Source organism: Hippichthys cyanospilos, chromosome 15 (genome assembly GCF_059441005.1).
Source record: "Hippichthys cyanospilos isolate Australia breed blue-spotted pipefish chromosome 15, RoL_Hcya_1.0, whole genome shotgun sequence".
NCBI lineage: Eukaryota > Metazoa > Chordata > Actinopteri > Syngnathiformes > Syngnathidae > Hippichthys > Hippichthys cyanospilos.
Genome location: NC_142383.1, coordinates 8,714,662 through 8,728,880, shown reverse-complemented (window position 1 = coordinate 8,728,880; position 14,219 = coordinate 8,714,662). Strand labels below are relative to the sequence as shown.

Here is a 14,219-nt window from a genome sequence, read left to right as displayed (position 1 = left end):
AACTCTACTCAGCCGTCCCTTAATTTAATTTAACGCAATGACAAAAAACTGCAAACAAAGACTTTTCTTTCTGATTATCTGATGATTTTTCCAATGTGTCCTGCAGTATAGAGCCAACTACTATCAAATAGGACTCACTCAATCTCAAAATGTTTTGCCTTAGGTATTGGTCGCTGGTATTGGCAGCCTCCTCAACTGCCCAATACCTTCAAAGTACCATTACTTGGTATAGGCGTTCACAAATCCCGACTATATACAGTGGAAACTCTGACGATGAATGTTGTTGAGGTTTAAAAAAAATGTCTTCTCAGTCTCAAATTGCTGCCATGTGTTCTAAATAATGTAACAGTGGTTTTTCTCCACCATGAGTATAAAGTTAAGATGTTAATCCTGCACATTTAGTAAAATATTTGGCTATACTAAATAAAGATTTTTTTCATATCTGTCTTAAGCCTAAAGCTACTATTAAAAAAAAACAATAATTAGATGTAAAAAATATACCATGACAGCTTGGGAAAAATGTCACTCAATATGAAAAATGCAGCGTTTGATGAAAATGCTTCCACTCATAGGGTTGGAATGTTGGAATTTTATTAGTGTGTGTGTGCAAAGAACACAATCTACTGCCTGTTGTGTACAAACAGTCCAAGTCTGCCTTTGTCTCCCTCATCTGCTGCATTATTTGGCCTTGTCGCCATGGAAATGAGATCAACATGCAAATACCTGAGCACACACAACTCAGGCTGCGTGATAGAAGATGCAAATTGCTTTTCTGCTTGTCGAACCACACTCACAGACACACACGCACACGCAAACGTGTTCGTATGTGAAAGCACTTCTGCCTTTAATACTGCACGAAATGTTGTGTAGTTAGACTTGAAACTGTAATGTTAGCATTTTACCCATCAAGGTCTTATGAGTAAGTCTTTATGTTTACATTCATTTAGTCAGCCTAGAGATAATTATATTGAACAGCCATACACAATCTTGATTTAGCGCAGCCAATACAAAATGATTGAACGTCCGTCATCAAAATTTGTTATGCTTCTCTTTCATAAATATAGGAATCAAACCATTTTTAAAATGAATAAACTTACCTGGTTGTAAAATGAGCATCTATTAATACAGGTTTGTAACGTTGATGTCTTTCCACTTTTTTTTCATGACAAAATTTCCGAGTGATCACATCACACCAACTGCATTTGGGCTCCTCTGAGAAATGCATTTTCTGTGACATCTGTCACCCTGCTTTGGATTTTATGGTTTTCAGGCATTATTACCATGTTTGCATTGTGCTGAACCTCATTTTTGACCTCCCAAAAATGTTGAAATCTAACATAGTATTTCTATGTCAGCATATCTCACCTAATTTAGAGGCATATGAGGAGATACTGACAAAGTTACATCCACACCCCAAAACAGCTGGGTCAAAAATAACCCAATTACATGTCAAAAAAATGACCAACCAAATATATGGGTCATTTTGATGCAGCTTAGTAGGTTGTTTCATACAAAACGACACATTTTTCAAAAACTGACTCAAATATTGGGTGTTTTTTTTTCTTACCCATAATTGTGTAAAACCCATTAAACACTGTCTTCTTCCCGTTTTCATGTGCTTTTTAGTTACATTAGGCTTGCTTGAAAACAAAAAAAGGTTTGTTTTGTCACGTACCAAAAATCGCCCCTGGTTCCAGAGTTGCATATTTTTTTGCAATATCTCAGTGCCAAACAAGCGCGAGGATTGTTTTTGAAAGTGGGGTGTTTCCTAGTAAGTGCCGTCGACATGACAGGCGTCGAAGTCCAATTTTCCCCATCGAGTGCGCTTCCATTGATGTGTTGCTTTTTTGTGAATGGACGGCAGGGGAGGAAGGGGGCGCGAGACTGCCTGTCCTGTGATTGGCCAAAACCGATGGCGTCACCTCCGCCGTGACGCCATGCTCCCCATTCATAAAAAAAGGAAAATAGTCCAAACAATCGTGAAGAGAAAGCCAGTGTGACAGAAAGAGGGGGTCGCGGCAAGAATGAGCTCCACGGGAGGCGAGATGCTCGCTTAGAGGAGCGCAGCTGCGGTGCTGTGGGGGTGGGCGGGAATCCAGGCGGGATCCGAAGGCGAGCCGAGCAGCCACAGCCAAAGTCCGCAGATCAGCAGCCCAGCGAGACCCGAGTCAAACGAGCCGCAATGGAGGACGTGTGCGAGATGGACTGCCCGGTGCTCAAGCGGCTCCTGAAGGAAGACGGCGCCCGCTGCCTGCTGCTCGACTGCCGCTCCTTCCTCGCCTACAGCGCGGGACACATCCGCGGGGCCGTCAACGCCCGCTGCAACACCATCGTGCGTCGCAGGGCCAAGGGCTCCGTGCTGAGTCTTGACCAGGTACTAGCCGGGGACGACGAGGTCCGGGCCCGCCTGCGCTCCGGGATGTACTCGGCCGTGGTGCTGTACGACGAGAGGACGGCCGACGCGGACGCCGTGAAGGAGGACAGCACCGCGTGTCTGGTGCTCCACGCGCTGTGCGGGGACACGACGGCCACGCACATCTACTTTCTCAAAGGTGAGAGCAGCTGCTCCATTTCGCTTAGACCCATATCAGTGTCAACAAAGGACCGATCCACTTAAATTTTACGCACGGTGTCATTATTATCGCCCTCGCTGTACGTAAGGTAATTGATACAGAGATCATCGACAACCAATTGAAATGTTAACATTTGAATCGAACCGTTTTAATAGAGTCAATATTAAAAGAAAGCTCTCAGGCGCAACACAATTCCCTGATGCGTACTACGGCAAAAAAAAAAATGGCATGTTGTAAATGCTAAAATCGTGCACTCAAAACTGAACCGTATATTTTTGAGGCGCTCCCTTTTCAAATGTGATTATAATTTAGCTGCTCGTTTTTGACACCAATTCAAAACACACCCTTCCATCTGATTTCATAATTTGGAGTTCAAATGTATACTTATTTAAAAAAAAAAAAAAAGACCAGAAGTGATGATAAATACATGTTCCATTTTTGCTGTCAATGTCTACGCATTAAATTTGTGTTTGATGGGTCTGTATTGATATTATCAAACCCTACAGGACTAAATTCTGAAATAGCAGTATCAAAAATGCATCCGTTGTTCTTTCAGAATTGATCAACAACACAAATGCGTATAAGCCTCATTATATAGAATTTACTTGGCTCATTTTTTGCAAAAAAATACACAACACATTCATTTTTTTAATAAAAACAAGAAAGCAATTGTTTGACATTTTAATTCCTTCTTGTACATAAATAAATTCACATTGATGCTGCTAATCCTGCCTCTGCTACGGGGTTTCACCGTTTTTCAAACACACACTCACACATCGACTCCTCGCTGAGTGCATGAGGTAATGCTCTTGCGTTGATGCTACACAAAGCCAGAGGGACTTCCAGCACGCTCACATGATCACTTCCGAGACAGGATGCATGCTTCGGGTAAATGACAGAAGGGAAGCGCTAACTTAACAAAATCAACATTTGATTTAATGGAATTGTCCCCTCCATGCTGCTATGTTTAGACTATGTGTGTGCGTCTCAATAACAGAAGCCTTACAGCACAGGAGGTGCTTGAAATATGCGTGTGGCTTCTAAAGATGACATTTTCCAGTTAATCTGATTGGATCCCTAGGGTGCAGAGTGTCGTGATCATTCTGAAGATATATGGAGAGAAAGGGGGTGGGGGGGTGCGAATGAATGACATACACCGCAGAACATTCTACGATTCTTAATAGTAAGGTAGAAAACATCTAAATGTCCCAACAGAGCTATTTTTAAAGGCTTTATTGATATCAAATTTAAAAAGCAAATGTGGTGTGGTAGTAATAATGTGTTTAGCTGCCAATCAGCCACATTTTGTTCCGTAAGTGCCGATGTTAACATTCTTGCTTTATTTCCAGGTGGCTATGATAGGTTCTTCTCCGAGTACCCCGAGTTCTGTTTGAAGACAAAATCCTTGCCCCCGCTCACAAGCCAGTCTAGCGTCGACTCGTCCTGCTCATCCTGTGGGACGCCGCACCACGATCAGGTAAGAGCCAAACAAATGAAACAGTAATAATATTAACTTCAGTCGCGGCATTTATGATAGAAACCATTTTGATTTCTTAACAATCCAAATTAAGGATTCTCTACACCGCATTTTTTTCAGACCGATACCAAGCGCTGAGACCACAGCAACTTTGATACACACCTTCATAATATTTCCTTAAGATTTAGTCATCGCAATTTTTTATTTGCCTGATTTGTAATTTCTACTTCATGATCATAAAACTGCACAGAGATTGGCTGATACGTACTATTATCAGCTGCCATCCCAAGTAGTGATACCTTAAAATAAGGCCAGGTATCCAATATCAGCCTGATATCTATATTTTGTATAGGTATTCACCCTAATACAAAATAATTGAGAGAAAAAAAGGTGTTTTGTAATAAACCTAAATACAAAATAAAATAGTTTTCCATTGTTCAATTAATCAATAGAATTGCTTTGAAAATATTTGATACTGACAGTAGCTACTTTCTTTTTTTTTATTTGATTAATTGACACGATGATCGTCAGGATAATCAATTATTCAAATAATAGTTTGTTGCACCCAATTAAGTGTACACAGGAAGCCTGTTAACCACTTTTGCGTGTTTGACATTCCATATAAAGTACAGAAGATTCTTTTGGTGGGTCACTGCCCCCACTTGGTTCCCAGTTGACCTCCAGTGGACCCCATACCCCAAAAAAAAGATCCACATCTTTTTCCTTCTGTGCGCACAGAAAATTTATTTTATGGTTGCCGTGTGACATTAAGGATTCAAAAATACACTGTGCTAACAACATGAATAGCACCGACCAGTACTTAGACAAACACTCCATTTAAGTGGCAGTTGAATTCAAACACAGTCGCAGCTGTTGTCTATTTGCCTTGCTCAAGGGCATCTCAACCGCTGTTTGCTTTCCCACATTCATTCCAAATGAATTGGCCCATGTGGTGTGGCGACATAAAGCGCGCGGAGCCTCGGAGCTTTCGGAAGCCATCGTGGAGCACCTTGTTTTGCTGCCGCTGAGGTATTTGTCTTATGACAGCACGGGCCCCGCCGCACTTCGCCACTTATTTTCCTGGCCGCCGTCACTTCCTGTGACCTTGTTGGCCTTGTTTTGTTTGTCTGTGTCGATTTCATGCGACTCTGGTAGTCACATGCGGCCCGGCTTCATTTCCCCTGGAACACAGGCGGATCGAGCCGAGACAATCGAGCCTCTGTGCCTTTCGGAAGAAGCGCTAGTCATGGCCGCGCTGTCAGGTGGACACTGGAAGGCATCGCGGAACCTCCGGTGGCGGCCTGCGAAGCGCGGCCAAGATGAGCTAGTTTAGAGTCCTGCTCCCCTCACCCCTGCGTCCTCCTCCCCTTCCTCACATTACATCTCTTAGCAGTATTGATCACTTCCTGACTCTGGCAGCGGTGACATAAACCGACACAAGCCTCATCAATAGGAACTACTGATCCAATGATAAAGGGGGGTAAAAAGTCTTCCGCTCTTATATAGTGGCTTTAGCACTGTGACCACTTTTGCCATTGAATTTCTGCACTTGTTACGCACAGTGAATATTGTCCTGAACTTAAAAAAAAAAAAAGAATCTGCATCCAGGTGTAGCAAGAAAATCTTGCATGCGTGTAAAAATGGGCCAGAATTCCAATTTCAAAAATGTTCCCCAGCTTTGCGGGCGACCTGGTGGCGGCGTAGCTCCGCTCCTGCTGATAACCATGCACAAATTATCTAATTTCACTTCTATTGTGCACATTTGTTATTTCCATTCATCCATCCTCGCTAAGGTCCCGGGTGTGCTGGAGACAATCTCCAGGCAGTAGGCAGGGTACACCCTAGACTGGTTGCCAGTCAATGGCAGGGCACACATAGACAAACAACCATTCATACTCACAAATACACCTAGGGGCAAGTTGGAGTGTCCAATGCATGTTTTTGGGAATATGGGAGGAAATTGGGCGAGAAACAGGAAGGCCTGGTTCAGAATTAAACCTGTGACCTCTTAACTGTGAGTCGTATTTTCTAACCACTCTTCAACCCACATTTTTTTTTCATTAATTGCAAAAAATACATTTTTAGGTAACTAAGGTAATTAGTTCTTCATCGATCTACTCCGGTGAAGTAAACAGAATGCTCTCCCTCTGGGTAGCCCATTCATATACCAGAGTAAGTTTTTCATTCCTATCAGTACCCAGTTACAAGATTGTACACCTAGTCAATTTTTAGGTAAATGGAGACGAGGCCATCTTTATTTTCAGTTTTTTTTTTTAATTCGGTTTTTTGATTTTTATGTATATTATGTATCAAGTACAGTACTCTCTGAAATGCAGGTGCATGTCAATAAATTTGAATATTGTAAAAAATAAAATAAAATAAAAAAAGTTTTTACGTCAGTTAAATCTTTTGTAACCATGTATTGTGTGTATTAAACACATGCAAAAATAAAATTATACATGTACAAAAATGTACAAACTATCTAAACAAGTAGAAAAATGTCTGAGTATGAACAAATCCATTTGATTGCTTTTTGTGTAATATTCAAATATCTTCTGTTTCTGTTTGTTAGCTATAAGATGCATACAAATTAAATCATGATATTTCACATTTTTAGGTAACTAAGGTAATTTACATTTAAAAAATCAATCATTAGAAATTGTTATCAGTAAAATATTGGTTCTAACCAATGTACTTTTAATTACTTTACTTTACTTTACTACTACTACTTTATTACTACTACTACTACTACTACTTTATACTACTACTATAGTAATTACTTTAATTACTATAATTCCACAGTTACAATTTTTAGCTAACTGGCTGATCTAACTCACAAAATCTTACAGTGTTGTACACTGTGTGATAGTGTTGTACACGATGTCCATTTTGACTTACTTTCTATACTGAACTTACCAAATGTGGTTTCTATTTAAAAATGTAAAATTTAAAACCTCGACACACTGTAGATAAAGGGTGCTCAATGCCTTGATCATGTTCAACTGGTAGATCTCGATGGTAGTACTGTATTGGTAAATCGCGTGACATTGCACAAAACAAACTAGGTGGGGCTAAATATACAGTATATGCGTAAACATATTTAACAGGTTAGACATTGATTACTATTAACAGAAGCATTTCTGCTATTTGGATTAAGAAAACATTATTTATACTTTATTGTGTGTGTGCTCTGGTGAAGATGTGAAGCGTCATGCTAGGTACACAAGCCTCTGCCTTACTCGCTTCCAAGTGTACGTTGCTCTGCTATACTGTCCACAATTAAAGCGGTAAAACTTGGTAGTTGAGTTGTGCTTTGTTAATTAAGCCGCTGTAAAGATAACTTGAACGGTTTTTGGTTCATATAGTCACATGATGTTTCGGAAGTCATTGAAAGACTAAGCTAATATTGCTAACACTGATTAGCTTGCGTTTTACTTACTTGGAGTGCCTAGCTGTGATGTGCAAAAAGGTTGTGTGTTACAGTGTTTCATAGTCAGAACTATAATTGAATTAAAAAGCCAACACACTCCCAAATATTAGATTTTTGACCTCTCTCGTGTCATGACTGAATTTAATAGTTAACATTTCCTTGGACTGGCACAAACATCCGTAATAAGAGGAACTGACTTTCACGTGCTCCAGCCATATAATTACACATTTTCCTCAAATGCATCATTGATAAACCTGCTACCATTTCCTCTATGTTCCCTCACAGCAATCAACCACACACACCCACTGACCTTTTACATGAGTTGTAGAACTCCTTCGACTAATGCGATTACTCAAATACATAAGTGGAGTCACCCTTGCACTTGAGTCATCACTAGTGTTAGAAACAGAGAATTCTTTGTACTTTTCACTGAGACTTTTTTTCTCAATACGACGTGTTCCCAACAGTTGAAGACACAACATGTACGAGTTCATCCTTGGCAGAGTAGCATCAAATTAACTTGGATACACTCCCTTATAATTGCCATGGCGATCATGGCTTCCTTAGTTCCTTAGCGCTTTGTTACTTCCTTAAGGCAAGACTTAAAAAAATACTGAAACAAAACTTCCCCCAAAAATTCAATAATACTTCTCCATGAAAAGCGGTGAAAAAGGTAAAAATATTTTCAAATTAGTGACACGGTGGAACAAAGCCACCCCTGTGCGTTGAATGTGACACCCTTAATATCCCATGAAATGATCATTTAATTTCAATCCTATTTGTTCCAGGGTGGACCCGTTGAGATCCTCCCATTTCTCTACCTGGGCAGCGCTCTACACGCCTCCAAAAAGGAAGTCCTCGACACCATCGGCATCTCGGCGCTGCTCAACGTGTCGTCCGACTGTCCCAACCATTTCGAGGGCGCGTACCAGTACAAATGTATCCCCGTGGAGGACAACCACAAAGAGGACATCAGCTGCTGGTTTCTGGAGGCCATCGAATTCATTGGTGAGTTGTTATTTGCCAATTGCAGTGATATATTATATATTTATTTATTTATTTTGATAGAAAGCACATAGATCGTCATACGATGCGCATGTAATGCTACAATGTCAAATTAGATATTTGCGGCAGCGTTGCAGTCACGCTTCAGCAGGCCCTCCTCCCTCCCTGCCCAAAACCAAAACAAAATCCAAAGGCAATGGAATAAATACGTTGGCAGCGATTTGTCTGATTGAGCCTTGCATACATCTTCGACGCCGCGGCGCTTTGCGTGATGCGCTTTGCCGTGCTGTGTAGGTGCTGCTATGTGTCATAGTTGGCTGCTGTGGGAGCGGATCGTGAGTCATCCGCACTGTTACCGGGTGAACAGACTCTCTGTTACCTGACATCAGTGCCAGAGTCAAAAGTGAACAATAACAATGAAGTGTCTTCTCATTGTTAGGTAAGAAGAAATAATAGATAATACCATACATTAAAAAGGCTATGAGGAAAAGGGTAAGAGGAAGAATTTTAACAGAATAATATTGAATGATAATAAAATACAAAGTACATGGTTGTAATGAAAATGTTTTTGTACGGAGGCTCCTTCGGATGAATGTTGAAATAATCGAGCTGCAATTAATCAGCACTGTTAAAAAAAGCATGTTTTAATGCGTTTGTTAATTTTGTGCATGCGGCCTCACTGCTGCAGGATATTTACGTGACCGCCCAAGCGGTGACGCAGTTGAGGGAAATTGAATTTTCTGTAAACTGGCTATTTATCCAAATGGTGTTATTGGTGGTAAGTGAGTAACGTGGAGCATGAACACAGAAAGGAAGAGAGATGAGAGAGGAAATGAGAAACACTCAAATGTACTCTATTATAATGACTCTGTTTTGGTTTGACCAATAAACAGCCACACAAGTATAAAAACAGTGTCTAAATGAAAGCAAACGGTTGTTTATTTATAAACTTACTGTTATGTCGTTATTGTAGATATCACTTGTGCTATATTTAATCCAGTGTTACGTTTCTCATGTATGTTTTCAGACTCGGTCCGCGACTCGAGCGGTCGCGTCCTGGTCCACTGCCAGGCGGGCATCTCCCGCTCAGCCACCATCTGCCTGGCCTACCTGATGAAGAGAAAGCGAGTGCGTCTAGACGAGGCCTTCGAGTTCGTGCGTCGGCGCCGCTCCATCATCTCGCCCAATTTCAGCTTCATGGGCCAACTGTTGCAATTTGAGTCCCAGCTGCTCGCCACCTCGTGCGCCGCCGAGGCGGCGGCCACGGCCAGCCCGCTGCTGGCGCCCAAGACGTCATCGGGAGTGACCTCGGCTGCGGGCACGCCCACCTCGCCCTTCATCTTCAACTTCCCCGTGTCGGTGGTGAACCCCGCCTACTTGCACCACAGCCCCCTCACCACGTCGCCGGGCTGCTGATGGCCCGCCGTGACATTGTGAACGCTTCCTGGCTCGCAAACCAGCTTCTTCCAATAAGTGACCAAAAAAATGAGAACTTGACTTTCATCCAGGTTGGTGTGTTGGACTTGAGGTAACACACGTACACATTGACAATATACTCATGACTAATATGTGAACACGCTCGATGTGAAGACCGGCTCTGTTGCTAGGGTTGCAACAGGGTGGAAAAGTTCTGGTCGATTTACATTGGAAGATACAGAGTTTTGAAAACTTTTCCATGGGATTTATGGAAATTAGGAAACCCGTCCTTATTCGTTCATGCCCACTTTGGTGCATGGACATTTGTTTTGAGTTATGTCTTCTGAATCATTCAAGAAAGTCCTAATGTGCTCAGTAGAGGTCATTCGGCCCTTCCCAATCACGTCTCATATGGGTATGGGCTAACAGAATGAGTAACACTATGGTAAAAAAAAAAAAAAAAAAAAAAACACACACAAGGTGGAAATCTAGTTGCATTTTTTTTCCCAAAATTTTTTTTGAGAAAAAAAACTTTCGCAACATAACATTCAATTTTACACCATGGTTCTGTCCTATGTGTTTGAGTGGGATGCAATTAACTGTAGCCTTGCTGAGACAAAAACACAAAGCTGTACAGGCTGGGTCTCAGGAGGATATTCAGGAGGGCGTTTTGGGGAAAGGAGTCAAATTCATGAGTATTTATACAATACATTGTGTATACAATCTTACTCAGTTTCAGTAAAGAGTAAAACAAAAGGGGAGAAATAACTTTGGTTGTAAATTAAACAACTGCAATTGACCGGTTTTGGTCACATTGTAAGAAAGGAAAAAGAATCGGCTCTAGGATTGAGCCTTGAGGAACGCCGCTTCTAATAGTGACAAATTTATAGGCTCAGCGACAGAAAAAATCATGCTCAAGCTTAAATACAAACATCCTGTTGTATCATAAACAGACATGAATAATGACAAAATAATGAAATTCTAAAGCATGACATGTCAACAGATTTACTGGTCAAATCGAACAATCAAATCTGTCATTGAAAAACAAAAAACGACTGAGTGAAATATTCTTCATCCATCACCAAACCAACCACCCCTCAACAAAAAAAAAAATACGAGTATGCGAGCTAGGTCCATAAATATCAAAAGAAAAAGTCCCTTTGCAATTGTTGACTAAAATGTCGTCCCTCCCTGGGAAATAGTCAACATGTAAAAAGGGTTAAAATCACGATTTATTCCCCAGTGCTTCAATCATTGTTTCCTTAAATCATGCTCAAATACATGTAAGTTCACAACCTCCATTTAAGTAAATTCCCATGAAAATGTTCCAACTTAAAAAAAAAATTCCCCAGAATTTTGCAACCCTAGTTACCATGGAGACGACACCTCTTTAAGCTGTGGAGATGGATGCAGGAAGGAAGCAGGAATTTTAAGCACCCACTCCTTCCTCCTTTGGCACTCCTCCTGCTACCGCACAAAAGATTTGGATGTGTGTGTGGTGTGTGAGTGTGTGTTGTTGGGGGGGAGATAGAAAGCAGGCCCTCCGCAGTAAACAGGTGCTCTGCTGCCAGGCTGACCGGAGTTTCCTGTCTATCCTCTTCCTCACACACACGCTTACACAAACAGGCCTTCCTCTCATCTCCTTTCATGTTCCTCCTCTTAATCTCGCCTTCCCCTCCTCTCAGATGTTCACCCCGTTCCCCGACCAGGCGGCAAGCTCTAAATTAAGAAAACGAGACAGGAAATTTTAAGCACGTCAACGAGCGTTGTTCGCCTTTTCGAGACGCCATCCCCTGCCTATTTATTTGATGTGATAGAAAACAATCAGGAAGTGATTTAAATGTGCACTTTAACTACAAAATAACATTCATTATTTAGCTGTACTGTATCTCCGTTTCCAGGGATTCAAAAGTCTTTGGACAATTGACGCAATGCTAAATGTGAGGTGTGTGATTAGGAGTGGTCACACAAAAAATATAGCGAAAATATTCAGTAAATGAAGGAGATAAACTCAGGTTACTTTGCTCATTTTCTAAACTTCCACGTGAGGAAGGCCTGTTACTTTGACTTCACACACACACACATACACACCCGAGCCCTGCAATACTGAACTTCTAACCCCTTTGAGAAGTTAACAGTAGAAGTGACAATTCAGTTCTTAGTCACAATTTCTCTTCTTTATACTACACACACACAAAAGGTGGCAAAGTACATTTTCCTGTTTTTCAAAGATTGTGGACACCTATTTCTGTAGCACTTTGAAGTGATGCAATACTGTATTTGTAACTGCTGGTTGATCTGCTCTTCATGTTGACAGTAGATGAACTGTTTTTGTGTCTAAGACGGAAGGTGAGATGGAGAGCGAGAACCAATCAGCCAAGAAAAAAAAAAAACTGCAATACTTTTTGTCTGTGGGTTGAGCTCTTTCTACGCTCTTAGTGTCTGCAGTTGAATCATTATACAGCAATAGAAAACCTTCACGTGTGATATAAAATGATATAATACACTTAAAAAAAATACAACCTTCAGTTTTATTGTGTGGAATGAATGAACTGTGCATTTATTTATTACGGGAGAACCACTGTTGAATAAAACTTGTTCTTAATTAAGCTGAGTCTTTTCTTCTGCGCAACGGCGGCCGAGAACAAAAACATTATTGTAATGATGATGATTAGAATGTGTGATTGATCAAAACCGGATGCCTCTTGATCATTTTTAATCAGTCCTAAAGGCACGCTCTAAACATTTTTTTTAGTACGTGTGTGTGGGTGTGTGTGGGTGTGTGTGTGTGTGTGTGCGTGTGCGTGTGCGTGCGTGTGTTTGCGGTTTTTTTTTTTTGGGGGGGGGGGAAATCCTATCCTAAGTATAAATCCATAATTTTAAAGCTCTATTTGAAACTGTACTTTAAAACTCTGTAATAAATATAAAAAGATGTTTTTATGATTTTGCAAATCATAAAATTATGTGTGTAAAATGAATACAATACTATGATTACTAATTGATTTTCTCATTTGATCTTTCTTTCGTTAAATAGGATTAAGATTAAATAAATTAATCCTATACAATTAAATAAATTGTTTCGTTAAAACATTTTTTTTTCCACCAATTCAATTACCATTGTGTAATTTGTGCTTAAGAGTGTAGATCATACGTTGTGATAATCAGAGGACAAAAGCTACGCTGTTTCCCTCTGGTGGGTAATATGAGAAATGCTGTAGTTTGCGACTAACGGAACCCAAAACAAAAACAAATCGTTTTTCCATTAGTGTCGTGTCACATGCTGTGTTTTATTTAGGTTTAAGAATTAAAAATAGAAACCCCAACGGTAATACCACTTTTATTTACTCAATTTAGGCGCCACAAGAGAATATTATTCAATATCAAACAACTAACAAATCAATATTTTCTGTCTTTCCTGTATATTAACATTTTTTCCGAATAAAAACAAAAAATAACGCCTTTATATACCTACTCGTCATTTAGAGGGGGTCTTTATAACATTACACATTTTCCACTGCTGCATCATCCTGTTTCTTCCTAACCTTGAGAATCCCAAAACACAAAGTGCCAAATATTTGTGCTTCTTTTGACAGTACTTGCTGTCCACAAGTGAAGCATTTGCCGTTAAGAGTTTATTCCTTCAAATTTGCAGACACTGAATACCATTTCAGTCAAACACATGTATTATGAGCAATGTATTAAACGTTAAACCACATTTTTTTCATAGCAAGTGGCTAGCAAAGACTAGCAAACTCTGCTGATGCTTCTTTATGGGATCATTATTAGACAGGGTAGGCCCATTTTTAAAATTAAATCTATGTATTTTTTTTCTCTGGATTGTTTTTTGTCTGAAAGGGTAGGAAAAGGCTCATTGTTGTTGAGGATGAGTGCAGTACACAATGTTGTCTCATAAAAACACTCAACAGGAAGGGAGTCTGAAACACTCAAACAAAAGTCAACATGCTGAAAATGCCTGCTAAATGAATGTCATTTACCCATCCAAGCAATGTTGCAAGAGTGCAAGTGAGTTCGTTGATGACATCCATGTTACCATTTATGGACACATACTGTGGACCCCCTACATGGATTTTGTACATGGACTGACATAAGAAGGACTGTGTGCTCTTGTAGAGGTTTACACAAGCCCATCTGGACTGGAGGGAACAGTACAGCAGCAAGGGGGGTCAGTTAGGGAGCGTCATGAAATTACAGCTGACTTTGGGCCTGATGGACAGGTAACCAACCAATTACAGAGTGCTTAGAGATTAAGAAAAAAAAAAGTTATACAAACTGTGCATTATTACAGTTGTGTACGAGT

General features: G+C 40.5%; 1 protein-coding gene across 1 annotated transcript; it reads left to right on the top strand.

Annotated features, from left to right (window-relative positions):
* Nucleotides 1-1,499: 1,499 nt before the first annotated feature.
* Nucleotides 1,500-12,510, top strand: dusp4 (dual specificity phosphatase 4). Its single transcript, XM_088435643.1, has 4 exons — nt 1,500-2,552; nt 3,923-4,050; nt 8,269-8,488; nt 9,513-12,510. Exons 1-4 carry the CDS (start codon nt 2,183-2,185, stop codon nt 9,899-9,901), a joined length of 1,107 nt encoding a protein of 368 aa, XP_088291769.1. The 5' UTR covers nt 1,500-2,182; the 3' UTR covers nt 9,902-12,510.
* Nucleotides 12,511-14,219: the final 1,709 nt, after the last annotated feature.